This window comes from Phalacrocorax aristotelis, chromosome 2 (assembly GCF_949628215.1).
Source record: "Phalacrocorax aristotelis chromosome 2, bGulAri2.1, whole genome shotgun sequence".
In the NCBI taxonomy this organism is placed as follows: domain Eukaryota; kingdom Metazoa; phylum Chordata; class Aves; order Suliformes; family Phalacrocoracidae; genus Phalacrocorax; species Phalacrocorax aristotelis.
Window position 1 is genome coordinate 55,412,205 of NC_134277.1, and position 25,878 is coordinate 55,438,082.

General features: G+C 45.4%; 1 protein-coding gene across 2 annotated transcripts in view; it reads right to left on the reverse strand.

Moving 5' to 3' along the window:
* ITGA9 (integrin subunit alpha 9) overlaps positions 1-21,932 on the reverse strand; it is a 225,199-nt gene extending 203,267 nt beyond the window's left edge. For both annotated transcript variants that reach the window (XM_075083640.1, XM_075083639.1), the window contains exons 1-4: positions 21,661-21,932; positions 13,184-13,311; positions 11,815-11,921; positions 5,184-5,307 (exon numbers count right to left, since the gene is read on the reverse strand). In XM_075083640.1, the coding sequence (XP_074939741.1) occupies positions 5,184-5,307; positions 11,815-11,921; positions 13,184-13,311; positions 21,661-21,833 (532 nt within the window). In that variant the 5' untranslated portion in view covers positions 21,834-21,932. The remainder of the gene's footprint in view (positions 1-5,183; positions 5,308-11,814; positions 11,922-13,183; positions 13,312-21,660) is intronic.
* Positions 21,933-25,878: the final 3,946 nt, after the last annotated feature.

Sequence of the window (25,878 nt, forward strand, 5' to 3'; positions counted from 1 at the left end):
AGTTTTGCCTACTTAAAAAAAGACCAAATTCAGACAAAGAACGCACTACAGATGATTTTCATCAACAATATACATATTAGAAAAGGAACAGAAACACATACATTGTTTTCATTGTCAGGCAATGAAAAATTAATTGTTCTTTAAATTAACCAAATTATTATTAACTGCAATGTGTAAGGAATGGGAAAGATTTGGTGGTTTAAATGGTTGTGTAATAAACTGAGTTGGTATATCCACTGAAGGTCATAATTGCACACACACTGTTCACGGCTTTCTGTGATGTTCAGTGTTTAAGTCGATTCTATTGGCAATACCGTCTGCTTGAACTAATGGCCCTACATTTCACTTAAATAACTAGCTACAACGCAATTGTAGCACTGAGTAGATGGGACTGCAGCACTTCAATTAAATTCAGAGTTTGGATATAACCAGTGCTGATATGAACTGAAGACATCAAAACATTTTGACTTGATAAAATACCTGACAATACTTCTCAGGAAAAAAAAACAGAGCTTACAGAAAAAGAATAAGTAGATTCATTACAGTAGTGTGGTGTGACATACAGCAATGATGCAAAGCAATGACCATCCTTCCTCCCTACAGGTATCAAGACTCCATCTCATATGGGGTCTGAGCATGTCACACATACAAATTAACCTCTGTTCCCAATGTCTCTGAGAAAGAAAACATCTTTAGTGACATTTTGGAAGAGGAAATGGAAGCACAAAGGCCTCAGATATTGAGGCTATTTGAACATTTAAACCTCCACTGACAGAGGGCAGAAATCAGCACCATATTTTGCGGGCATACAGACAGACACAGGCCTCCCCAGGGAGCCAGCAGCCCAGCCCAGACAGACACCAAGCTCCTGGTCTCCAGCATAACCCTTTCAGCACAGAACCACGCTTCCTCATCAGCCCACCAATTGCCATCTGCCTGCAGCTCTCCCCATCCTTTCCCACAGGCTGAGTAGGTTTCCTTCACCCTATGCGCCCACGGTCACAGCCCAGAGCAGCCTCCCACATCCCAGGTTGTCACACCCCAGCCCCACAGGCTTCTGCCTCCTCCCTAAAGCAGATCTGCTTCTGCTAAGCAGTGGATAAGCCCAAAAGTCATGAAAACCAACATTGCTTCTACCTCCCCTCCACTTCAGCGCACAGCACTTGTCACTCATATGACACTGCCATCCATCCATTCACCCATTCATGCAGTGAAACAATTAACCAGCAGGAAATTGTGCAGTTACTGTGTCAGCTCACTGCTTTTGCACACCTGAATAGCAACATTTGCATGAGGTTTAGATATGGCATACAGTGGATTCGGTAGTTTCCACATAGCTCCAAGGCAGTAACTGCTGTCATGAACAGATCCTTTGTTTTTACCCTCTTTATTGTTCTTTCTCATCTGCCCGCAGACTGCTGTGCACCCCTAATTACACAGACCGCAAGCCACTAACCTAACTGCTGCAGCAACATCTGATAGCAAAGAAGTCGGATGAGGCTGAGTCTGGAAGAGGTGGCTGCTTCTGCAGCTTTGAATATGTGCCATGAATAAATACATGAAGCAAAAAAAGACAAGATGGTAGTTGTTTGTAGCCATGAAGATCTCGGGTTATAAGAGAAGTAAGGCTAAGGAAGAAGTAATCAGATAAAACAATTAGATACACAGAAAACCAAGATAAGTTGTGACATGTGTCAACTCTGAAAGCAAATGCTCCTCAACTTCTCTGTGCAAACCTCTTAAAGTCTCTAAGCAAACTTCAATGCCATAACATAGCGTAAGCTCCACAGTGCAACAAAATCCTGTATCTACCATTTTCACAGATGGAAGCAAAGCGGACAGTCACAGTAAACTATCATTTGCATGGAAAGCCTCTTCCTTCCTATCGGACAGTGTTTAACTACACTAGGAAAACAGTAGTAATCTTTCTGACCTAGCATTGTGGTATTGTGTTTGCACCACAAAGAATGAATGTTTTGATGGCTCCCAGAAAACCAAATGTGGTCTGGACCCTGTGAGAAAACTTGCTTATCCCTTTGGAGGCAAGGCACTTGAGTATGTGCTGTTCCCTTACTTACTAACCAAAGGGTCTATCAATCTTCCCCACCTCCACCACCAACTCCTACCACAGAGGGGTAGGAAGCCATCCCAGCTCTCCCTGCAAGCTGAGCTGCCTCTCACAGTAGATGTGGCCACCCTTCTTTGCAAACTGAATGCATCAGGGCAGCATGAAGAGGCCGCTTCCCTTTTTTTTATGGGAAGGCCATTAAAACTACAGGAAAAATAAGTGAAAGCACTGCCTGGAAGACCGTTGCTCCATACACCAGCTATACCACAAAGGACATCCAGCTCATAAACCAGATTAGTTCTTACTCAGAAAGATTGCATTTAACTATTAGGCTTGCTGCTGTTCTCATTAGCTCTCAATCACTTCCAGACTTCTGTCAACCCTTTCAGGGAAGCCGGACAAGAGTAAGATGGATTGAGGCTACTATGTTGTTGCACCACTACCACCCAGTCAGGAAATATCCGTTTCCTCCTTTGTCTTTAATTATTAAGCCTGCTTTATGTCGAGAGAAAACATACTGTATGCATTAAGTACATCTATCCCAAGGTCAGACTCCTCTCCCTTTCTGGCACAAGACTTTTGTTATACAAGCTAATAATCTGTCTCAAGGTGCACACACACACAGAGATGGATGGAGAATAATGTGCGCTCAACTGGCCTGCACCCTTTGCCAGTTGGGTGAGAGCCAGCTCTGGTTGTGGACCATGCAGACACACCAGCCTCTCACGAGGCTTATCACCTTAGCTGCGCTAATGATGGGGCTTCTGGAAACGAGCACGCGACTGCCTGCACCCATTCACGCATGGCAAGTCCTAGAGAAGGCCAAGATGCCGGAACCTCGGCAGGCAGAGGTGCACTCCCTGGTGCAGGTTTTGTAGCTGCAGGTCTGGCAGCCTCACAGCAACGGCTGCAGAGGCTAGGCTCTCAGTGTAGTGGCACTTCAGCTGTGTTACACACCGCGTTTATTACCCCTATCAGACTCAGTGCTTCTCCCCTTTGGGCTGTTCCTCAGTGTCAGTGGAGGAGAATTTCTTCTGCTGCTTCCAGAAAGTGAAGGAAAAAAGTTACAAGATGACTGCAATGTTATTTCACAGCAAAACTCAAATAATTATCCCTCTGCATGACATACCATGGCTATCTCTCTCTGAGTTTGTTTTATTGAAACCTGAAAGATCCAGGAATAAACAAATGCAGCCATCCCTCGTGATACTTTGTGATTTCATGTCTGATGTGGGGGGAGAAAATCAGTCCCAAACCTCCAATTTTCACTTTTGCATGGAGCGAAGTTAAGCCAATATTGTACTGCACCAGCCCTGCCAACTTTCCACTGGCTGCTCTGTGTGTACTAGGCCCACGCATTTCTATTTTCTAGCAATTCCTGGCAAATATCCTGTCAGATTAGCAGCAGTTTTACTCCAAAGACATGACGCACAGAAAACACACACAGTTTGTCTCTTCCAGACACTACCTCCCCGCCACAGCTTCAGGCGGGCTGCTTTTAAGTTGGCGCAGGAGTGGTGACACAGGCTTAAAGGGATCCCCCAGCAGTGTCCCCACACATGCATGTTGACCACAGAGTGACCGTAAAGTTATAGTCAGATGATTTGCAGCGCATTACCCTCAGCATGAGGCCTTATCCCGATTTTGCTGACAGGAATAAGGGGGGAGGAGGAAAAAAAAAAAAGGACGACAAAAACAGTAGGCTGGTGCGTATGACAGGAAGACTCAAAACACCTCGCATTTCAAATAATTACCAATTTCAGTACTGGGAAATACTCAATGCATGAGTGCATGCCATGTCCAGAAGGTGCATATGTTTGCAGTGGCAGCTGCCTGATCAAAGCCCAGAGGGAGGTAAGGAGCCACTGACTCAGAAGAAAAAGTGGGCATTGAGTGGACCCAATTCTGTCACAGACCTGGCTTCATAGGCCACTGATCTGGGACATAGCCACTCACCAGCAGGAGAGAAACCTGCTGGGACATCCACCGCTTTATCCCTCTTGCACTTACTAATGTCAGCAGCAAGCCTGCTGCTGGCTGCTGCCAACTTTGGACGGGGGGGGGGCAAATGACAGACACGGGATGGGGGCGGGGGGGGGGGCGGGGGAATTAATAAAAGCAAATAAATAAAATCAGAGGTCTTGCCCACAACAAACCCTACTGTGTCTTGGCCTCCAAATTCCCATGCTTTCTCAGGCTCCTACAGGCGAGAGGGGAAAGACAATGCCCAGGACAGACAGGAGAAACCAAGAAGGTGCTTTCCGCCAAATGTTTCTCTGAAGGCCAAGAAATCTTAGGAGATAGGAAGAAGATAACCTAACAACACATTAATACCTCTGGTTTAGTTAATTACTCTTGGTGGAGGAGACACTGTCTTATGAAGTCTTTAGGAAAGGAAACCTGATACAAGAGTCTCACATGCATCAGAGAGCTGGAAAATTAAAACATTGACACTTGGGATTTGGAGCACAACCAATAGGGACAGCCACCCACTGGTCGGAGCTGGAGCCTTCCCTCTCTGTGCACCCCAAACCCAGACCTTCGGAGGATACAAACAGGGACCAAGACACCCTACAACACTTGAAACACAGCAGCAGTTTATTAAACTGCTGCAGAAGTTCCATCCAAGTCAGCAAAGTGTTAAGCAGCCCTTTCTCCACCTCTAGTCCTCTGATAGATCACAGCGCATGAAAGTGTTTCCGTAAGATGGGCAAATTGGTTCCTGATTGCAATGTAATTCAAGATTTTTTACTCTGTGCCACAGCGAAGCATGAGATCAGATCAGATAAACATTTACTGATTATTCACGCAAGGGAAGAGAGAGCTCCTGTCTCAAAATCACAGTTCAGAAACATTATGCTCTAGTAAAGTGCAACCACGCACAGTAAGTCACAAGACCCACTCATTGTGCTACTCTCCCAACTTCATCCAAAACCCAACCACCACCCCAGCTGTATGTTACAAAAAACCAAACAAAAACAAACAGAAAAGAAAAAAAATAACATTAGAGAGGGTTACTGTGGATGGTTTTGGATATAAAGGGAAAACACAGCAGCTGTAAAACGAGAGCACAGCAAGGGCGTTAAGCCCCACTCCTGGCCCCCATACTCCTTACCTTCATAGCAGGGGACGAGTGTCTTCCCATTGGACTGCAGGTTGGGGGGAATGATGTTGCAGAAGCCATGGGGCAGGATGTACTCTGTCTCATAGTAGATGTTTTTCCAGCGGTGCGCACATGCCTAAACAGATATCACATCACATGCGTTATAGACCCAGAGTCACAGAAGAGCCCTCCAACCAAGGCAGAGCACGCATGAACAGGACCTTCCCCCTCAAGACCCCGTTGTCTTCTCCCTACATCCCACTCTTCCTAGGTAAAGTATCTTCTCATTGCTGCCTCCTGCAGCTCATGATGCTGCCTGACCTGGCAGCTCAAATCTCAGCCTTCACGTGCACATGACTAGGAAAACAGCAGGTCTCAAAGCAAGACATAGTCCATGCTGGAGGTTTCAAGATCTCTCACTGCGTATGAATCCTCACAGCCAGTGAAGCTTTTCTAACTAAAGATTCAATAACAGAACACAGCCAAGACAGAAAAGTGGAAAGGACAGGAATAAAGACATTGAGAACACACATAAAAGGATCAGAACAGATGCTAAGACTCAGAAGGTTACTAAGACCATATTAGAAGGTTATCCCACCAGAGGATGCATGCATGAGTCAAAGGTTTGTCCCACTGGGAAAGGCAGCTTTGTTTCTGGTGACAGAAGAGCTAGACCTTGCTTAGTGGTAATGAATTTAAGTGAAAATGCCAGAGATTTCATGGCAACAAGAGCAGTAATATCAGTCAAGGTGCAGATGAGCTACAGAGATCGGGGCGCCTTTCCCTTTGTAGTGAAGAATAAGATCACCCTGCAAAACCAGGGCTAAACCAGTCTCACCAGGACACTTGCTCAGTACAACTGCCACACACAGGCGCACATACAAGCAACATGGAGCCTGGTTCACACCTTCCAAGAACCCATTTGCTCAAAAAAATTAATACTGAATTGCTACCAGACAAACCACAAGTTGCCTGATGCTCAGGGGTTACTTGGAATAAAAGGAAATGAAATGTGAAACAGCAAGGGCTTTGAACTTGAGCGCATACTGGGCCATATCTCCAGCTGGTCTAAGTCACTCAAGGCAGTGTAGATGTGTCAATTTATACCATTTAAGGCTTCGTCCCATGCAAACAGAGCAGCCTCTATCCGACAAATCATCTCCTCCACATACTTCCAAATTTTCCTGGGAACTTTGCATCAGCCCCCTTCAAGATCCCCACATTTGACCCTATCCTCTCCAGATGAGACACCCTCTGTCTTCTTCCCATTGTGCCACCCTATTTTTCTGCCTCAACACCTCAGAGCTGCCCATGCAGCCTCTCATCATGGTCAAAAAATAGGTCCCTAAGGCACAGTTGTGTCACCTACCCAGTAAAGGACCTTGGAAGCGTATCAACCACTGGGAAGCTCAAAATTCAATCCAGCCATCAACACATGCCCCTTCCCATATACTTAACCTCAAAAAGACATAAAAGGGTAATAATACTCATTTTTTTAACCGAAACAGAGCAAAACCAGTTGTGCAAAAGCCTGCTCTGCTGTTAGCAATTCTGCTTGATATTTACTGCTTTCCTAACTTCCAGTACTCAAGGAGAAGCATAAATCTCCTGAACATGGCTATCACAGAGGGATAACGAGGGACTCCGGGGGCCATGGAAAGCTCTGCACCGCCCTGTGTGGCACAGGCTGCCACCTGTGACACAAAGGATGCTTCTGATGGCACCTGCCAAATACACGAGGAGTCCTGCAAAGAGCAGCTTTGAGGACTCACATGCTTCACGGAAGCTCAGTTATGATTTTAATCCCCATGCACCACTCATTCAAAATTTGACAGTAACAAAAAACAACACATGAAATGCTCATTTTCAGAGTAACCAGGAAATAGTTTCTCTCCTGACTGATCTCTGCTGGGAGCACAAACATACACATGCACAGCCCTTTTAAAGACAGCACCATAAAGACACATCCCATTAAAGCAATAGTCAAGTCAACCCCAACTCCAGACATAAACTCAAACGGAAACAGACAAAGAGTATTTTTTAAAATTATGGAAAGATAAATAAAGGATTGTGATATTGTAAATTCTTTGACATTTTATATCTCAAACTACAAGGGACTCACATAAATTAACCTACCAATCTCTCCCAGAGGAGCACAAACGACAGAGTTGGGGAAAGCAGCAGCATTTCATCACAAGCAGGAGGCTTTGCTTAGGAGTGAGGTGCAGAGGCCAAGAAAGAACACTATAAGGAGGGGAAAAAATGGATCTGCTGGATAAGTATGTTCAAAATCAACCGGAGGCGATGGGCTCAGTTTAGCCATTCTGGGCACACTTTCCCAATCTGTTAGGGTTGGGGTTTTGGTTTTAATGATCACTTTTCCGTACCTTCAACATGCTGTGTAATCAGGCATACTACAGTTTACCACTGATTGCCTGAGTATGCGGACAGCTCGTAACTGTAGCTCCAAGAGATGAGCTCCACCTCAGTTATCTCAGCAGGGGCTTCCCCAGACTCCCCCACACCACAGCTGCAGAATTTGACATTCTCCCAACGGACAGGAGTTCAGCAGCTCCTCTTCCTCCCTGAAACTCATTTCTCTGCAGCCAGGCAGCCAGCACATTTGTCTCCCTGCCATGGCAAAGCTCATCCACAGCTGTTTTTGATTCTCCTGCCTTCCCAAAAATATTTAGTTGGATTACAGTACGCAATCCCTGCATTATTCAACATCGCTGAGGCAAGGTGATGCGCTACCAAAGGTGGCTCCAGCCTTCCTTCTTTGATGGCACATGTCTGAAGTGGTCTCGGGAACAGAGATGAGTCACCTGAATTTCATGCTGCAGAGAGGGTTTTTCCATGGCCTTTTTTTCCTAAGTTGATTGCAAACAACTGACAGCTTATACACCCTTTTTTAAATGCAAGCTATAGGTGGCTCCCAGTGCAATGAGGAAGCCATCAGCACACTTCGGTGCTCAGCAGCTGCTGCCGGGGCACAGGCTATAGCTCCACCATAGAGCAGGGAAGACAGGATGCAAACCCTTGAAGCAAAGTAAAACACCTCTGGGCGAAGCACACAGAGGTCTCTATTGATGCAGACACTGCATTACCGCAATATAACGAATAGGCCATTTCAAATTGCAGCCACTTTGCTCTTTTGCGTATTGAACACCAGCCACAGGCTTTGCACCATAGGAAAAGCCACACAAGAGACCCAGGCTTCACCTCAGAGGCCAAGTGCCCCACCTGAATGCAAGGTCCTTACAGAGCCCTCTGCTGACTCCTAAAGTCAGAGTCCAAATAAGGGACTTTTTGAACATGCCACTTTCAGGCACTTTTGGTTTGCTCTTCCCTAAGAGGACTTTGGCTTTGCTACAGTGATGGATTGTGGGGTTTTTTTTGGTTAGTGTTTTTTTTTGTTTGGGTTTTTTTTTCTTGTTGTTGGGTTTGGTTTGGTTTTTTTTTGTTACACACACACAGAGAATCACTCCATGGCCAGTAAGTCAACTACTTAAAATGAAAAATAGAAATACTCGATAAAAAACAGAGTAACAACAGATGTGGCAGGTATTTAGGAAGAGCAAGACCAAAGGATGTGGCTTATCTCCAAATCATAATGCACTGTCCCCAGTTCCTCTCCCAACAAAAGTAAAAGGAGGACTTTTGCGGTTTCAGTTTGGACAGGGCTGGTAATCTCAGCTCTATTATTGGAGCACTTAGATTAATGCAAATATTGACTGATAGCACAACCGAGGACAGGAAGCCACTGAACTGCAAACTCAGCCTTTTTAGCTAATCTGACTTCTTTTGTTTAAGCCCTCATTGTTTGACGCTTCTCTATTTAAGTCTATAACACAAACCTAAAACTCTGGTTCAGTAACATCCTGGCACAATATGGGTTCAAACACTATCCACTTCACCAAATATCAGCTAAAGCCCCCCTGCACACTCCTCACCTTCCCCGCCGCCCCTTTCCACTGAAGCTGGTACTCTTATCGGGCAGTTGGGGAAGGCTGATGAGACAGAAATTTAAGCCACTAAGCAGTGTCAAAGCAAAAGCATGAACTTTTTTGTACAATCCACAGTTAAACTGTGGGCTAATCCTCTAACACAGGACATCAAGAGCATGACTACACAGGTTTAAAAAGCAACTACCCATATTTATGCAGAAGAAAAATTGACCACAAAGGTACCACTCTAACTTAAAGGAATCCCTGAAAGAGATGCAGTAAATAGAGCTGTAATGCCTGACAATATAGACTGCACATACTCATAACTCATGGGCATTGCTCACAGGAGTTAGCTAGTAATTTTGTTAAAACACTAAAATCTGCAGATGCAGCTCTGAAGACAGAGACATGTCTTCTCAGAACATCAGTTTCTCACAGGTGCTTCAAAGACAACTGCATTTTAAAGAAATCCTGATCTTTAAAAACTAGAAGACCACACAAAGCAAATACAGTCTCCTTATGGGAAAGTCACAAATCTTTTTCATTAAAAAGGTATCTCAAAACAGAGTAACAATGCCCTGAAACAGCCAGGTATTTTCCATCCACAAAGGAATCCATGTGCCTTCATTCCAGACTCTGTCTACACAGAGATGTGCACAGATATTTAATTAGTAGTTTAAGACAGAACACTTTGGTGATACATCTCTCACTGAAATCAGTGAGAATTAGACATTTAAACATGCTCGAGTATCTGGACACTATGTACCCAGTGAGGGTGGTATAATCTTGTCAGAGGGCCGGTTTAGGAATTCATTAAATCAGCATAACTTGGAGATATTTTACCAGCTTAAGCTGCACCAGAATAAGCCTACCACCAGATGTGCATTTTACTTTAGCTGCTTTTAACCTGCTTTATGTCTGAAATTTCTATCCCCTCAGGCCCAGTCTAAGCCCCCAGAGCCTGCCCACATCTCTCACCTTTCTAGCCTCCCCTCAGCCAGTAAGCAGTCAGCCCCAGCCTTGGTAGTTGCCCAGCTTTTTTCCCCACCAGCTTTTCCTTCCTTTGTTACTTCTGCCTAGGGAGATGACACCGAAGCACCAGCTGCAACCCATTCCCCGTTGAACCAAAATACACAAAACCATTATTCATAAAATATCTTATTTTTACCAAAATGTCTCAGCATTGCCTAAAAAAGGGTATGCGCTAGCATCTGAAAAACGGGGCAAGAATTTGTCTAGTTGAGACCGATGACCGGAAAACAGAGAGGATGCTGTATCTCAAGATAGTGCTATCCTGATCAATGCAAGCTACTCCTCAGTTGTCACACAGGGCTCTTAGCACACACAGAACAGAATATCCCTTGAAAACATTAATTACTTACAGTAGCACCAATGCCTTAATTTTGTGTTCTGCTATACATGCTTACAGTGTATTTTATTTATGCCCCTCTTTTTCCCCTCCTCCTCTAATGATGAACAAATCCAAGAAAAGTAGAGCATCAGGCAGCCCCTATAGCACCAGCAAGCTGTACACCAAAAGAGACGATTGGATAAAATAACCACAGTACTATCACAGAAAGGTATAAATACCACCTGCTCCTCCATGGGGAAGCTGGTGCGCAAGGACTTGGGTTGTAAGCGTTTGGTCTTTAAGAGCATATTAAGAAAAGCGCCTTTGAGTGAGGCGGCTTTGTCCACAGGTGGTTGGCACAGTAATCATTGTACAAGATCCTTCTCACTAGCAGCTTTGTTACAGTTTGCTGCCCTGTACCAGGGCAATCCCTTATCTCATTGGAAAGACAAGGTCATACTGCAAGTTTCCAACTCCCAAATAGCGGTGTTTAGAATTAGATAGTTGTCAGGGTTACTCTGATATGAGCTTGACATTTGCCTGCCACATATGCTATACACAACATTTTGTTGCAACTTTTTTGTTTGTTTTAGTTAATGTTCCTGCAGACAGACTCACTCAGGTAGACAGTCAGAACCCGACTGCAGATGTAAACACAGACAACTATTGATCATAATATACCCATATGTATCAGAAAGGTTTTTGCCCAGCTCTCTATGATTCCCCCCCCCCCCCCCCAACAGAGGAAACGTCGTTTTGCAAAGAAATTTCGCATCCTAAGGATCACATCTGCTCTCCTTGACCTGTCTATTTGCATGGTAACCATATCAAACACAACAAGGCCACCCACACACAACTAAGTCATCTCTACTCTCAATTCATCTGCCTTGTTAATGGAAAATTAATACACATAATGAAAAAGTATGACCACAAAGACACTTACACTTTCCACTAAGTTCTGACATGCAATACATAAGTTCAGGGAAAACAGATGCATACATATTCCCTACATAAATACAGGTAAATGACAAGAAGAACAAGGTAGCAGGTACCTCCCAGACAGAGTTCTGTTTATTCTGTTCAAAGATTTAATCCCTCAGATTTAGGAGGAAGCCCCTGGGTGACACAAGTCAGGTGTGACAGCTTTGAAGTCCTCCCTCTATAAATAAAGCTTTCTGGCTAGGGCTCACTTTTGCTTCCGCTTGAAGGAAGGGACTACAGAACCTGCTGCCCATAAAGCTGGACTCCGTCAGTCACTACCGAACACATTAATCCTGACATGTTTAGCATTAAAGTCAGACAGCAGCAACGGTTTTAATGAGATCAAAGGAAGAAGTGGACTTACCAGCACACTTCCGCCAGCCTTTGGCTGTCTAGCCAGGCTCACACCCATCCATTCATCATCTCTGTCTTCTCTGCAGGTCTTTCCACAGAGCTTGCCCCGAGAATTGCCTGAAGAAAGAGGGAATGGGAGCAAGCCAAGGAGACATGAGGTTTAAATAGCCACCAAAGAATCCCTACAAGAATTGCCAATCAAACATGCTTTTCTTTTCCCTTTCATCCTGATTATTAGTTCTTGCATGCATTTATAAGGGCGATGGTCTCACTAGGCATCATAGAAATACACAGTAGAGGACAGACCCTGTCCCATACAGCCAGCAGCTATTACAGCATGTCCACAGCTCTACTTGAATAAACCATCCAACTAAATTCAGTGGGGGAGATGGGAGATTGCCCACAGAATGTGATCAAAGCAAAAATTACTCTTGAAAATGAGATCTGGGGCACTTCAAAAAAAACTTGAGGCCTAAATCTTTAGTCCTACCAGGCAGTATTCACAAATCCATGAGAGACAGCTTACATTACAGAAGCAGAACAAATCAAACTTGGCCAAAACACTGTTTTAATACATGTAAGCATCATAAAAAAATTCTACTTGAGTTGGTCATGAAAATATGAACAATACTTAATGCCTTTTTCATAGGCAGAGAAAGCAATAACACACGTCACCAAGAAAACCAAAATATTAAAAGGCTTCAGTTGTCTCCATCAGAATCCAGCACGAGGTTTTAGAACAGAGGCTTACTTCAGGACTCCACCTTACCCCGATTCAGAGTACGTCAGAGAAATCAAAGTTGATCCTGATCACATGCAATAGCGTATAGGCATGGCTCTCACTGAGAAACTTATTTTCTTTAGCACAAGAAGCAAACCCAAGGAACAATGTGCTGCACTACAAGGGAACCCACAAGTCACCACATTGCTAATAACACCGCACATCAAGGGCCCACCAACACAATGCCTGGAGTCATCCCACACACCCTTATTTCGGCACTGCCTGGAGTAGGCAGCAGTCCTCTCAACCACTCAGATACCGACTGACAAGCTGCAAAGTCACACTGAAGCAGGCAGAGAAAAGACAGCAGGTTTGGGTAAGCAGGGAAAAAACTGCCTTTGCCTGGGTATTTGCTGGAGAGAGCGAGCAGGGCCACGGGGAGGACACCAGCAGCAGGTGAGATGCTACTTCATAATGCTGAAGAGAATATGACACCTTTGCTACCAGTGTTCAAAATCCTTGAGGAGAACCTGACAAATCCTTCTCAGGGTCTTGAGGCCTCTTTGAAGCTGTCAGGAGGATTGCCAGCCATTTGGGGTATGGGTTTGTGGTTTTTTTGGCTCCCCCCTTCTCCCCACTAAGCATCATAACTACATACCTCGACCCATATCCAGTTCTGTGCACCTTCTGTCAGGATTGGTATGGACTCGACATTTAAACACTGCTCCTGGGGACTGAACAGAGGTGCTGTATTTGGAGTCTGCCTTGGGAGCACCAACCAAGACCCTGGAAACCAAAAGCAAAGTAATAAGTGATTAATTTCAGGAGAAAAGGAGAAAAAAAAACAGCAGCAAGGTTCACATTGCCAGAGCTTCCTCAGCAAAAGGACTTTTCTCAAGCAGCCTTGTAAAACGATGACATTGGCTCACAAACTAAAAACACCACACACAATAAAGACCTTTTTCCCCAGTGAAGCCACAAACACTTTAACAAGTTAATACATTAGGATTGTAACACATTTAAAGGACCAACCCATCTCACCTCCCCACAAAAGCATTTAGGGAAGTATTAGGACAGACACCAGCAGCTGTATCCATTTCTCCTCAGTTTTAACTACATCCCTATTAATCTCAGAACCAAGATCCAGTCAATCCACAAGAGCTAATACACACATGCATGAGAGGATGAAATCTGAACCTGTGTGCTTGCCAGACCACCAAAGATTAATAAGCTTGTTTAGAAAGTTGAGGCACCCCATTCTTAGAACACTTTATGTTATCACAGGTTTTAAAAAAACAAAACCAACAACAAAAACACCCAACCAACAACACAGGAGCAAATGTCTTCCACAACCTGTTGCTATCAACCAACGTTTATCACTAAGGCAGTGAAGACTATACCTGGGCTATTTATCCCACGTGAAAGCTAGCGTCTCTGGGAAGCACAAATGCACAAGCTCTGACTGTAGGGTTCCCTAACATACCCTTGAAAGATAATGTGCACTTTTTCATCTCTTGTGTACAATCCAGTTAACTGTTCAACAAGCTGGCAGCTGCTCATGCCCTACACCATGCTTTTTGAGGAAGATTACAGGAGAAGCACAAGTATTAAGGGAGCCCTTTTACCGCCTCCTTATTAAAGGGACAATTTTTCTCACCTGGTTGTGAGCCCAGATCTGGGCACATGAGGGTGAGGAGGGAGGTTAAGCAGGAGCAAGGCAGCTCCAGGGAGGGTGGTGGGGAGCACCAGGTAGTTTAGCATCAGTTCTGCCAATCCCTTGCACTGTGAGGCAGGGCAGAGTTTCTGCATATAACAAAATTCTTGCTCAAGTTAAGCCCAGGGCTGGAACTAAAGGCAACCATCTCTAAAAGACTGAGCCTCCAGCAGTCACATGCGTCGATCCAGCCTGCTACTTGGGGGGCCAGCAGCTGACCGGGGGGCACTGCTCTTGGCTTACTCGCTAAAGGGATAAGGAGCTACTCGTGCAAAGTCAGTCCACATACACAGCCCACCCACAGCACAGGTGGGCAGCCCAGCAGTAGCCCCAAAATGGAAGTGTTCCCTGTGTTAAACAACTTCTCCTTCATCCTCTAATTTGAGGTTTCATCCCCAACCACTACCCATCATCACCATCCCAATAAACACAGGGGGAGACCCAAAGCACAAGGCATCCTTATATCCAGGGTCAACCTGAGCCACCTGGAAGAGCTGTTCCTTCATCAAAGCCTGGTCTGTACCAAACAGCAGCACATCTCCACTCCTGCTGTGATATGCACTTCCCTGGATGCTACAAAACCATCCCATAGCATTTGGAAATAAGTTTACAAAAATAAGAGAATCCCCTAGATTAAGCGATCATTTTCTCCCAGGTTTCATGAGCTAAGCTGTATAATTTGGAGAAATTTGATGGGGCTGCACTCTACAAGGCACATCATGTTTTCACAAGTGAGAAAAATTAACGTCCGAAATACTTAAGTTGTTAAAACCTACACAGCCTGCATACATTGGGGAGCAAGTGCAAAGGAGCTTGAAATAACAGCTCCAAATGGAAATCCCACTAGGCAGGCAGCAGGCAGAAAATCAAATGCCAATCATTTCATTTACACAGGCAATGAATGCATGTCATTCACTTATTGACATTCATGAGGTCTAACAAAAATAAATAAGGGGGGATATTACCAGCTTAAAGAGTGACAGGTTCAAATTGCAAATGGTAAGAAACTGTTTCTATGACCTGTTATAACAACATGTAATGGAGGCTACATTGACCTCCAGTTTAAAAGCAGCTTTGCTCTAACCTAAGAGAAGTAAATATGATTCAGCAATTAGTGCACAAGATACCTTGGATTGCAGAATGCAAGATGGAGATGAAGGAGCCTAAACCACAAAGACTCTTCAGCTCTCTTTAAAAAGCTGAATAACAAAAACTGATAATTAATTATTTGAGTAGGCTACTGGCACAGATAATATAGCTGTCTCAAGCAAATATATCGTTCAAAAAGAAAACGTTGCTGTTTCTTCATGTGGACTGAGCAAAAGGAAGCAGCCAGTAAAGGCAACTAGTGACATGTGCCAAAAGCAAACCTATTTTGGATCATCCTGAATGTCCATACATTCAAATTTGATATTTCACCTACTTCACACACTACGTCATCTTAGGATCTTGTCTCCTTCTTTCGCTCTTACGCCTAGACCCCAGCAGGTGAAACCTTTGCAGATCTCCTGTCTTTCAGATCTCCTGTTCTGTCTGGCATGACCCATGCTCACCCATGCCCTGAGATGGCCACCTTCACAGAAATCGGAGGTTTTCTGTTGGTTCACATGCTTTTTGGTTGGTCGCGGTGGTATTTGCCACATACAACTTAGGTTTTAATTCACAGGTTTGAGACTGGAATATATCCTTTGTCAAGAAAAGAGCCCTCTACTCTTTCATTAGTTTCTGCTTGTAGCAGCTTAACTGTTGGAAGAAAGACACCTGTTTAGCTACCATGAGACTCTTCAGCACGCCTGGATGGACGACTCATTTGCATCCAAATATTTTGGGGCTCATCGAGCAAAAGAAACACCTGTTTTGTATCTCCCCTATATATTAAAACACCTTTGAAATCTTCTGCAATTTCTGTGAAACAACACTGCAACCAGAGAAGGTGTTTTTCTCTGGTACCATACTGAAACAGAAATACACTTCAAAACAAAACCTTAGAGTCTAATACAGTCATCTTGCATTTCAGCGCTGTGGAGTCTTGCCTGGCATAGACATTTAAGACACAAACAGCCAGCAGAAGTACAACCCTGTCCTCTTGTTATTATCAGGCAACCTTCCAAAATATTACAACTAGTTTAACCAACTCCCAATAAAAATAGCCTAATTTTGTGGTACAGTTTTCCAGTGCTGCTATAGGACTACTTGGGTTCTCAGCAAATAAGCACCTCCAGTTCTCCAGCCTTTTGCCAAAAGGCTCATGATGTGGGCAGTACTCTTTGCAGAGATTATTGGTGAGCGCAGGTTCTCACCACAACCATAATAATCTACAGGAAGCCCCTAGGGTATTTGTGAGTAGCTATGTGAAGACACCTTGAAGGGGAAACCCCATCAAGAGAAACAGATTACTTTTTATGAAAGAGAACCGAGGGCAGTAAGAAGGGCGTTTGGAGCCATTTTAGGGTCACTTTTGCTTGACGTGCACAGAAACCTGTAAGAATTGGCCGCATCCCACTAGCTCTGTGAACAAAGTATTGGGGTCTAAACCAACATGAGGAGCAGCAGGCGGAGAGGCCATTTAACCATCTCTTCTTGCATTCGTACTTGCACGCTTGAGGACAAACACCATCATCTGTATGGAGACAACTATGCAGCTGCGTGGCCAGAAGCCATCACACATTACAGGAGCTGCAGCAGCTAATATTAATGAATGACAAGAAGCTTCCTTGGCCACAGGGAAATCCACACCTCCTTAAAATTACTTCCCGCAGAACAGTAACTATCACTTTGCTGGTTATTGACCCTCAGGACATACAGATTTGGAAATTAAGTGCTGCATTTAGCAGAAGGAACAGCGAACGAAAGTGTGGGGCTGACCGATGGCATGGAGAGATGCCAAGCACATTAACCATCAGCCTACAGCATGCCAGCAGCGATTAGGCAATCACAGCTCAAGGACTGGGGAGTGTAGGTACCTCACCTCACTGCAATGTTAAGTGGCAGAGAAAAAAAAAGTCTTTAAATACACTTGCATACCACAGCTGATTTCAAAAGCAGCAGCAGAAGACCCTACACCACCAGCATATCCCAGTTGAATTTCTTCTCGTTAGAAAGGTCTCTGTCACTTTCTAAGCCCTCAGAGTAAAAAACCCCAGTGGCTCATCTGTCACGTACAGAGAAAGAAGCAGGAGGGCCCTTATTTGGGTGGCAGGTGGATGACCTAGAACCAACAACAGTGAGCCCAGGTTCCCCGAAACACCACAGCAGCACCTACAGCATCACTCCCTCCTTTATGCAACACAGCATTGTTAACACAACACCCAGCCTCTGCGGGGTCAGTCTACTACCCCCTCTTCCTTCCAGTTGCGCACAAGCACATCACGCACTAACAACACGTACCCATCGGCCTGAGATACAGGACAGCCTTCGTTATTTCAGCAACAGCGCAATCCAGTGAAGAGCAGGGCTGAAGGAATGAAGCAACAGCACAGAAAACACTCATTCCCTATTGTAAAACTCACAGCAGGACACCATGCAACTAAAATGACTCCATTACTTTTTCATGCCAGGTCACGTTGCCAGAAAGAATAAAGTTGTTACCCAGGACTTGCTGAGGGATTTCAGGGTGTCAGCAAGAAGGGGACATGGGGAGGGGAAAGGAGAGATAAAGTAACATCTTATTTTAAAAAAGAACAATCAGACATGTTACATTACTAACATTTTTTTATTGGGACAAAATTTGACATTTGTTTCTTTTTAAACCGTCTGAGGAAAGTAGAAAAAGCAACATTCTCAGTCGTTAATTTTGAGTCTTCACTCCAAGCTTCAAAATTATATCCAGAAAACAGAAGCACTTTAGCTTGTCTCTGCTCCAAATGCAAGAAGCCACCTGGTCCCTTACTCAGCTGAAAATGGCAATGATGGGGAACCGGGTAAACCTTTCAAGGTTTATAGCCATAAAACGCGCTTAAGGAAGGAAAAGGAGACATTGTCAGAAGTACAATAACTTCAGCACATCTGCGATGACAAACTTTTTTTGAGACGAAAAACGTGCAAAACCAACTCCTGAACAGAAGCGTCCTTACAATTAACTATTTGAGACAGGTCAAAGGCATAGACTTACTCCACTACTGTAGTAGAGGCTGAATACCCATATTCCACTATCATTTCTGCATCAAGGACTATGTAGCAACCTGACTATTCACATTTATCTGACGCAGTATTTCAAACCAAATATCCACCCCTTTTATCCTGCATGAATATTTGGTGATTCTTGAGGATTTATATAAACCAAACCTTGAATCGGTTTACTGGAAACTTGCAGGCCTATGGTAGATGATATAGATGGTGCCTTTGTGGTATGGGCAAACAAACAGCTGAAACACTGAAGACCTGGCCGTTACAGATACCGTTTAAATATAAATCAGTGCCTCTATATATACACACACACAGATACACACACACACCAGCACATGGTCAGGCTACTGAGAATAACACACTTAGATAAGAAGCTCTCACGATCAGAAGTACTTTAGGTGAATATCAGGCCCTCAGGCAATAAAGAACAAGAAGCCCTTGAACTATCACAACAATGCTCTCAAATGCTTGGGAGCATATTAACACATTAAATGATTTTTGACAAGCAGGAGCCCTATCAGCCTCAGATATGATCAATCACATTGTTGTGGGTTCACATAGTGCTCGGCTCACCAGGCAAGCCATGAATGCCTAAAATATCACCGTCTAAAGTTAACTTAGCTTAACTACTGCCCACTGTAGCGTATAGGCCAAACAGACATGAGAAAATTGAAACAATAATTCTTCTTTGGGTATATAAAAGCTACAAAGGTAAGAAGAAAACTGACACTCAAAACCCAAACAATAACCCTATGGCAATTAAGAGGAGCTATATGCTACAACAGGATGAACAGAAAACTTTTTTACTACATCTTCCCTATAAGAGACTTCAGCCTTTCTGCAAAATACCACATTTGAAAGAAAATGGGGAAAAAAAAATTTAAAATCACACAGTAACTCTACAAGCCAGTTAAGCAAATAGCTCTATAGCTTTGCACACAAAAGCTTCAGACACAAAAACATGACAAGTCTGAAAAACAGCATGAGTTGTACTAAGCATTTCCCTCTGCACTCATCCAATAAACGGGGACCATAGCTTGTATTTTAATAACCTGCAACTGGTAATCAGTTTAACCTTGAAATCCAAGATTTTATGCTCGAAAGGGTTGTATAAGATTGCATACAGTATCAATATAGTTTTAATAGTACTGTATAATACTGGAAGTCTTTATCCCCAGTTGAAGTGGGCATAGCTAAAGGCCCTGACAAGGGTTCAGCCCTTTGATGGTCCAAATATCAAGGAAGATTGGCCAGACCTTTTAAGCTTTCCAGAAGAAATATGTTAAAAACTTAAAACTGATATTAAGTTGCGGTATGGATAACACGTGCCTGCACTCAAAATATGGCCATCCGGTACAGGGGATGGCATCTTCACAAAACTGGAAGAAGGCTGCTTATACTTTAAGGGCAGAGACATTCATCACTGTCCCTCGACCTTTAGGATGCACGCACACATTAAGAGCACAACTGCACAAAGCAAACTAGAATCTGGGAGAGCATAAAAAAACCCTTATCTCCCAAACTTGTTATCCCAGCCTCTGTTGGGCACAGGATTTCAAAGCACCCGTGAAAACAAAATCCCCAGTTCCACAACGAAAACAGGAGTTTTGCCATCAGTGGTGGCAATCCCACCCTCACGGTTTTTGACAGCGCTGACACTGACTGTATTAAACTGCCGTTAACACTTCTGGGTGCTAGGGCTAGTAATTTATTTATTTAAAAACACTTCGATATCTGAGATACTTTTTTTTCCTGGGCGCCATAGCCAAGGCTCTGTGAAGGAGCTCCATATTCAGAAAACTGCAGTTTGCATAACTAGAGTTTTTACTTTTGACCACCAGACTTCTTAGAAATGCCTGCCTTCAGATGGATGCCCAACACAATTTCCAAAGTGGGATATCTGGGACACTCTCCTCCCCAGTCTGGCTCCCCTTCCAAAAAAATCACACCAGCAGGTGCTATCTGAAGATCATTCGTGTTACTGATCAGAACGAGAGATACCTACAGAAGCAGCAATGAATTTTACCATTTTCATCCCACCATACCCCACTGGATCAGCATTCCACTCACACCGCTGTGAATGCCCAGCAGTTCATGCTGAACACAAGTCGCTTTCAGCCTTTGCATCCTTTGTTGGTTCCTGCCCCAAGTTAAGCATTGCTTTAAACTGAGAGCTTTTCTTCTCCCAGAGCACTTTTCCTGTGTGAAGTCTTCTGATAAGTCCTTAAAAATGAATGCTCCGTGAAAGCCACTATGCAGAAAGGCAGAGCACACAACTACTTTGTGAAGTAAAGGGTGTGAAAGAAATTCATTTTGAAAGAACTGGACGCCGCATGAATGCATTTATTTATATCACAGTGCACCACAGTTCCAACATCAACAGCTGAGTAATCGGGCCGTATCTAAGTGTAAAAGATAAAGCCAAGCTTTGTGGAGGTTTATTGGAAGCAGTGGCTCCTACTCACATTAGAAGTGCACCAGATGACATCAACTAGGTCCAATTAAGAGAAATCAGTTTTAATTATAACAAAGAGCCTCTGGCCCAGACAAGAGAGAGACAGACTATGGTCCAAGGCTCTTTTCACTCAATGGGAAAAACAAGAAGCTTGCCAGTTTGCATAATTTTTTTGAGATGTAGACAAACTTTCTATCATCCTTTTTTTTTTTTCTCCCTTTAAAAAAGTTGCATAGACATTTCCTCTACGGTCCCTCACGCCAAGAGCTGGCACGCAGAGGAGGCGAACTCCTCCCGATTTGGAAAGGTGTGCCCAGCCTCGGGGGGATTTTCTCTCCGACCCGGGGTCGGGGGGATCAGCGCGGCCAGCGCTAACCGCGCCGCTCCCAAAACCTTTCCCGTTTAACACGGCCCGACCTATCCTGTTTCACACCCCACGCATTTTCTGTCGAGGAGATGAGCTGCTAAAGGTTGCCCGCAAGGAAGCGGGACCCCGCAAAGCGCCAGCCCACCGGGCGAGGGACCGCAGGAGGAGGCGGCGAGCTCACGGTGCCGGGCGCCAGCCCGGGAACAATACCCCCGTGTTAAAACACCTCCCGACGAGGGGGACCTCGGTTTTACATCAGGGTGGACCCACACACACCCGAAACGGGGCGCGGAGCTGCAAGAGCGCGGGGAAGAGCCCCCGCAGCGGGGCGGAGGCGCCTCTTCGCTGCCCGCCCTTGCGAGGGGGTCTCGGGTCCCGCTCCCGGGCGGCGGGAGAGGCGGCTGCCGCGGGGATGCCCCGCCAGCCCCGCCGCACCCCTGCACCCGCGTGGGGCGCAGACTCCGCGCTACTCACCACCGCGTGCTGTCGTGGTAGTGCTGCAGCACCGAGTACCCGAAGAAGGAACCGCTGGGACCCTGGAAAACCACGGGGCGACCCACGTCCACGTTGTAGCAGCGTACCAGGGCCACCCACAGGGCCACCCACAGCAGCACTCGCGCCCCACGCCGCCGCCCGGCCGGCGGCATCCTGCGAGCCCCGGGGCTGCCGCCCGTCCCGGCGCCGCTCACCGCTGAGAGCCGGCGCTACTCCCGGGCGGCGCGGCCGGGCGCGGCGCTTTTGTGCCCGCCCCGTAGGCTCGGCCTAGGCGCGGCTCGGCCCGGCCCCGCCGCGGCTCCGCTGCGCCCCGCGCCGCGCCCCGCGGGGACTGCGCGGCCCCGCCCCGCCCCGCGCCCCCTGGCGGCCGCGGGCGGCACCCGCCGCGGGAGCGCGCAGCGCCCCGCAGCCGCCGCCCGCAGGCAAAGGCGGACCCGCCGGGGGACGCGACGGGCTCCCCCCCGGCCCCGAAACGCTCCGTCCTCCTCCCGTCCACCCAGCTTCCTCCCGCCACCCCTCAGCATCGCCCTCTGCACGAAACGGCCCCATGGCTTACTCTCATTTTAACACCTCCCCGGCTGCCCCGTTCAAGCGTGTCCCTCCAGTTCCGCCCGCACCGCTGGAGCGATGGCCGTCGAGGGGCTGGAGAGAGAAGAGGGAAGTCACACAGCCCGGGGCCAGGAAGAGATGGTGGAGGAATCGGTCCTGCCTCCCGTCGTTCAGCTGGGGCCACCTGCCCCGCTTGAATTTGGCAGGTGGAGAGGAACGCTGCGTGTCCAGGGTGACAGGAGAAGGACCTGATTCGCATCGCACTGAAACGAACAGGAGACTTTCCTGGGGAAAGGGAAGCCTTGAGGAGAGGTGGTGTCTTTTATCAGGGCAACAGGAATGAAAATACTTTGGGGGAAAAAAAAAAAATCAGACCTGTGTTTTCTGGCATAAGTCTTTCAGGTGTGAAAAAGAAGCGGCAACCTTCATGGCTAAGTAAAAGCTGAACATAATCGCTCTAATATTTTACTAATTAGACTCCCTGAGAACAAAAATAATCAGTCAAAGATGGGCAAGAACAAAGGCAAGAAGGTAGTCTCTTCCAGTGGGTATGACGAGACTGACACATCACCCTGCAGGAGAGGCGGTGGGTGTTACATGTTGGAATGCTCTTGGGCCCACAGAGTCCATCCTTTTATTACTCAATAAAAAGCAATAAATTTTAGTGCTCAGGATTCATAAGAAATCATGTTTAGGTCCATCCTGAGGATCAAGACCAGGATCTCTGAGAAGAAACGCTCCCTCAGAGGTCATTGGGAATTTCATCTGTTGCTGTCAGCCTTCGCCTTGGCTATTTAATTCCATGTGCTCCCCTTGTCCATGATGAGGTGTGCTGGGAGAAGCAGAGCAGGCCCTGGGAAACACAGGAGCAGAGGAGCCAGGAACTCTGATATGGCAGGAACTGCTTCTTCCAGCAGGCAGCAGGAGAGAGGCAGCCAGGCCCAGTACTTCTTGCAGAGGCACATTCTTGGTATGTTCAACACCTAGTGGTTCCTGGGGAATTTCCTTCTGACTATGACAGTGGGCTCCAGGGAAGAGTGCTGGATGGTGGGGCTGCTTGAAAGACAGCGTGGGAGAACGTTGTTGCAGGTCTTTCAGTACAAGCTCTCGGCAAAAAAGTTTAATTGCTTTTTGCAAAGGGTTGGCACTGGCTGTGGCCATCAGGCTGCGTGTTTGGCAAGCAAGGAATTTTATGGTAAGCTGTTTCATGATATCCACGTGGCTTTTTGAAGAATATAGCCTATTTCTGCAGGGGAGCATCCTCATCAGGCAAACATTGTTCATAAGCGTGGCCCTTGAGCATCACCCCAGAGCGAGGGTTGCTGTTTAGAAACTACCATTTTTGACATTGACCATGATGCCAGAAAGTGACCATTAGCATAGAAATATTCCAGGGACAAGTTTCATAGAGAAGTAATAACTGCAGAAATTTGTGGTGGAAAAAAAAAAATCATTGGAGGAAGGGAGGTTTCCAGTCATCAAGGTATTTTGTATTTGCTGCGTAAAGCCTAGTGATATGATTACCTAAAGCTCTTGTTCGAGGTGGCTTGTAAAAAAGTTGGGGTAGTGTGAGTCTCCTCTTCTTCATGTAAATATGTCCAGGCTTATGGAGAAGTGCACATTTTCCAGTCTTAAATCTAAGTGGCACAGTGCTCAACATCAAATAAAAAGGGAAAGTCACTTACCAATGACTTCAGCCCTTAGTGTATGATCAAATTGAAAGAACCACTTTGCTCATTAGAGCACCAAGTGAAAACAACAGCGCATTTACATCATGTTAGCAGGCATATTTTTAACATTTAATGAAAAGATTTTCACGGGGGGTTTATAACCGTGCAATCAATATGGTTAAAAGTGAGCTGATTTAGGCAGAAAGTCAATTTGCCGTGATTAAGCAAATTCCACAAATGACTTGCAATCGCATCAGCACTACCAAGCCGAATCCTCTGCCTTTTGAAGCAAGAAAGTGATGGGACTTTTCAATTAATTAGCTGGGCACTGAACGATGCTCAGACAGCTCTCTGACAAAGTCAAAGGAAACGTGAGCTGAGATGCTGGAGGGAGCGACGGGTTCGTCCACCTCCAGAGGGAGGAGGGAAGCAAAGCGGCAGATGAGGTGAATGAAACACTTGTCTCACATTGTAGAGTGCTCTCGGGAGGACTTATTTCAACTAGAAGTGAGACAATACGGAACTGTGTCAGCCCATAAAAAATTTTAGCTCTCCATTCTTGGCAAGGAAGACTATCCAGAGAAAGGCCAGGAACACCACACTTGCATCCATTCCTTTCTTTTACTGTGCATCCAAATATTGAAGTCATCTCACAACACTTCATCCAAGGGGAATTTTGTCAGTCCGAGCAGAAACAGAAACAGCTTGCTCAATGGTGTAGGTTTAGCTGATAAAATCCCACCACACCATTTACAAAAGCAATGGGAAGCATCCAACTGCAGCGACAAGCATGATAGTAATGTACTGTTAAATGAATAAGATGGTAAAAACTAAGGGCTGAGAACAAGCAATAATACATTAAATCACATGCCAGCCTTTTGTGAAGGAACTATCCAAATCAGGAGTAGCTATATCTGTATTTCTATATCCTTGCTCTTGCTGCGTGAACCTTGATATTTGCATCACCTAGGGAGGCTCCACACCTGCACCTCAGGGCTAATTTGTAGTTTACACCCACCTATATTAATTAAGTACTTAACTGGAATTTAACATGCTGTATTTTGGCAGGGCTCAGTCTCCAGATTAGGCTTTAAATTAGAAAAGTTATCAGTAAATTGAGGACCATCAGTGAAACAGCACCCTTGACAATACTTCTTAATTAATAACTAGTACTGTAGAACTCAGGAAAAAAAAAAAACCAAAACAAAAACAGAGCACAATAACTTTCTGACTGTGGAAAGAGAAAGAAAAGGAATGCCCCATGTCTGCATTACTTACAGATTCAGCTGTATACAGACCTGGTTCAACAAGACTGAGTGTTAGCAGTTTCCCTCCAGGAGGCTTCTCCTCCCAAAATGCTGCTTTGGCAGGTTTGTTTGTTTGTTGTTGTTTTTTTTTTTAAATATATATGTAATTTTGCTCCTGTGCTGCACATATTGAACTCAAAATCATTTCCCTTATTTTGACCGATACCTTACTTAATTCTAAGACTTGTTTTGGTATGCTAATCATTTGCCTCTCCTTGCATTTTTATAAAAGCCAGCTGAGGCATTCCCATGGTATTATTGTGGTTGAGGTTTTACCGCCCATTTTAAGCCAGCCTATGTCCACAAATAACTCTGCATTTCTACTGACTTCCCACAGCCATCCACGACTTCGGACTACAGTTGCTTTAAGTTTGTTTGACCATCTGGTTTGAGCCCCACCTGTTCAGGTGTGGATTTCTAGATTCTGTCCCTGTCTCCCCCCTGCTCACTCTCAGCCCCAGCTGGGGAGAGGCTGCGCCCCGTGCTGGGATGGGGCTATATCCCCTTCTCCTGCTCCCATCAGCAGGGATGCACTAACGATAGGAAGGCATCCCATAAACTCATTAATAGAAAAGCTGCTGCCTCTCTCTGCTGTTATTCATACATTTATGTCAGTATGTGCTTAACAAAGGGGTTTTAAGTGAACTTGTGTTAATGATTTCCCATTGCAG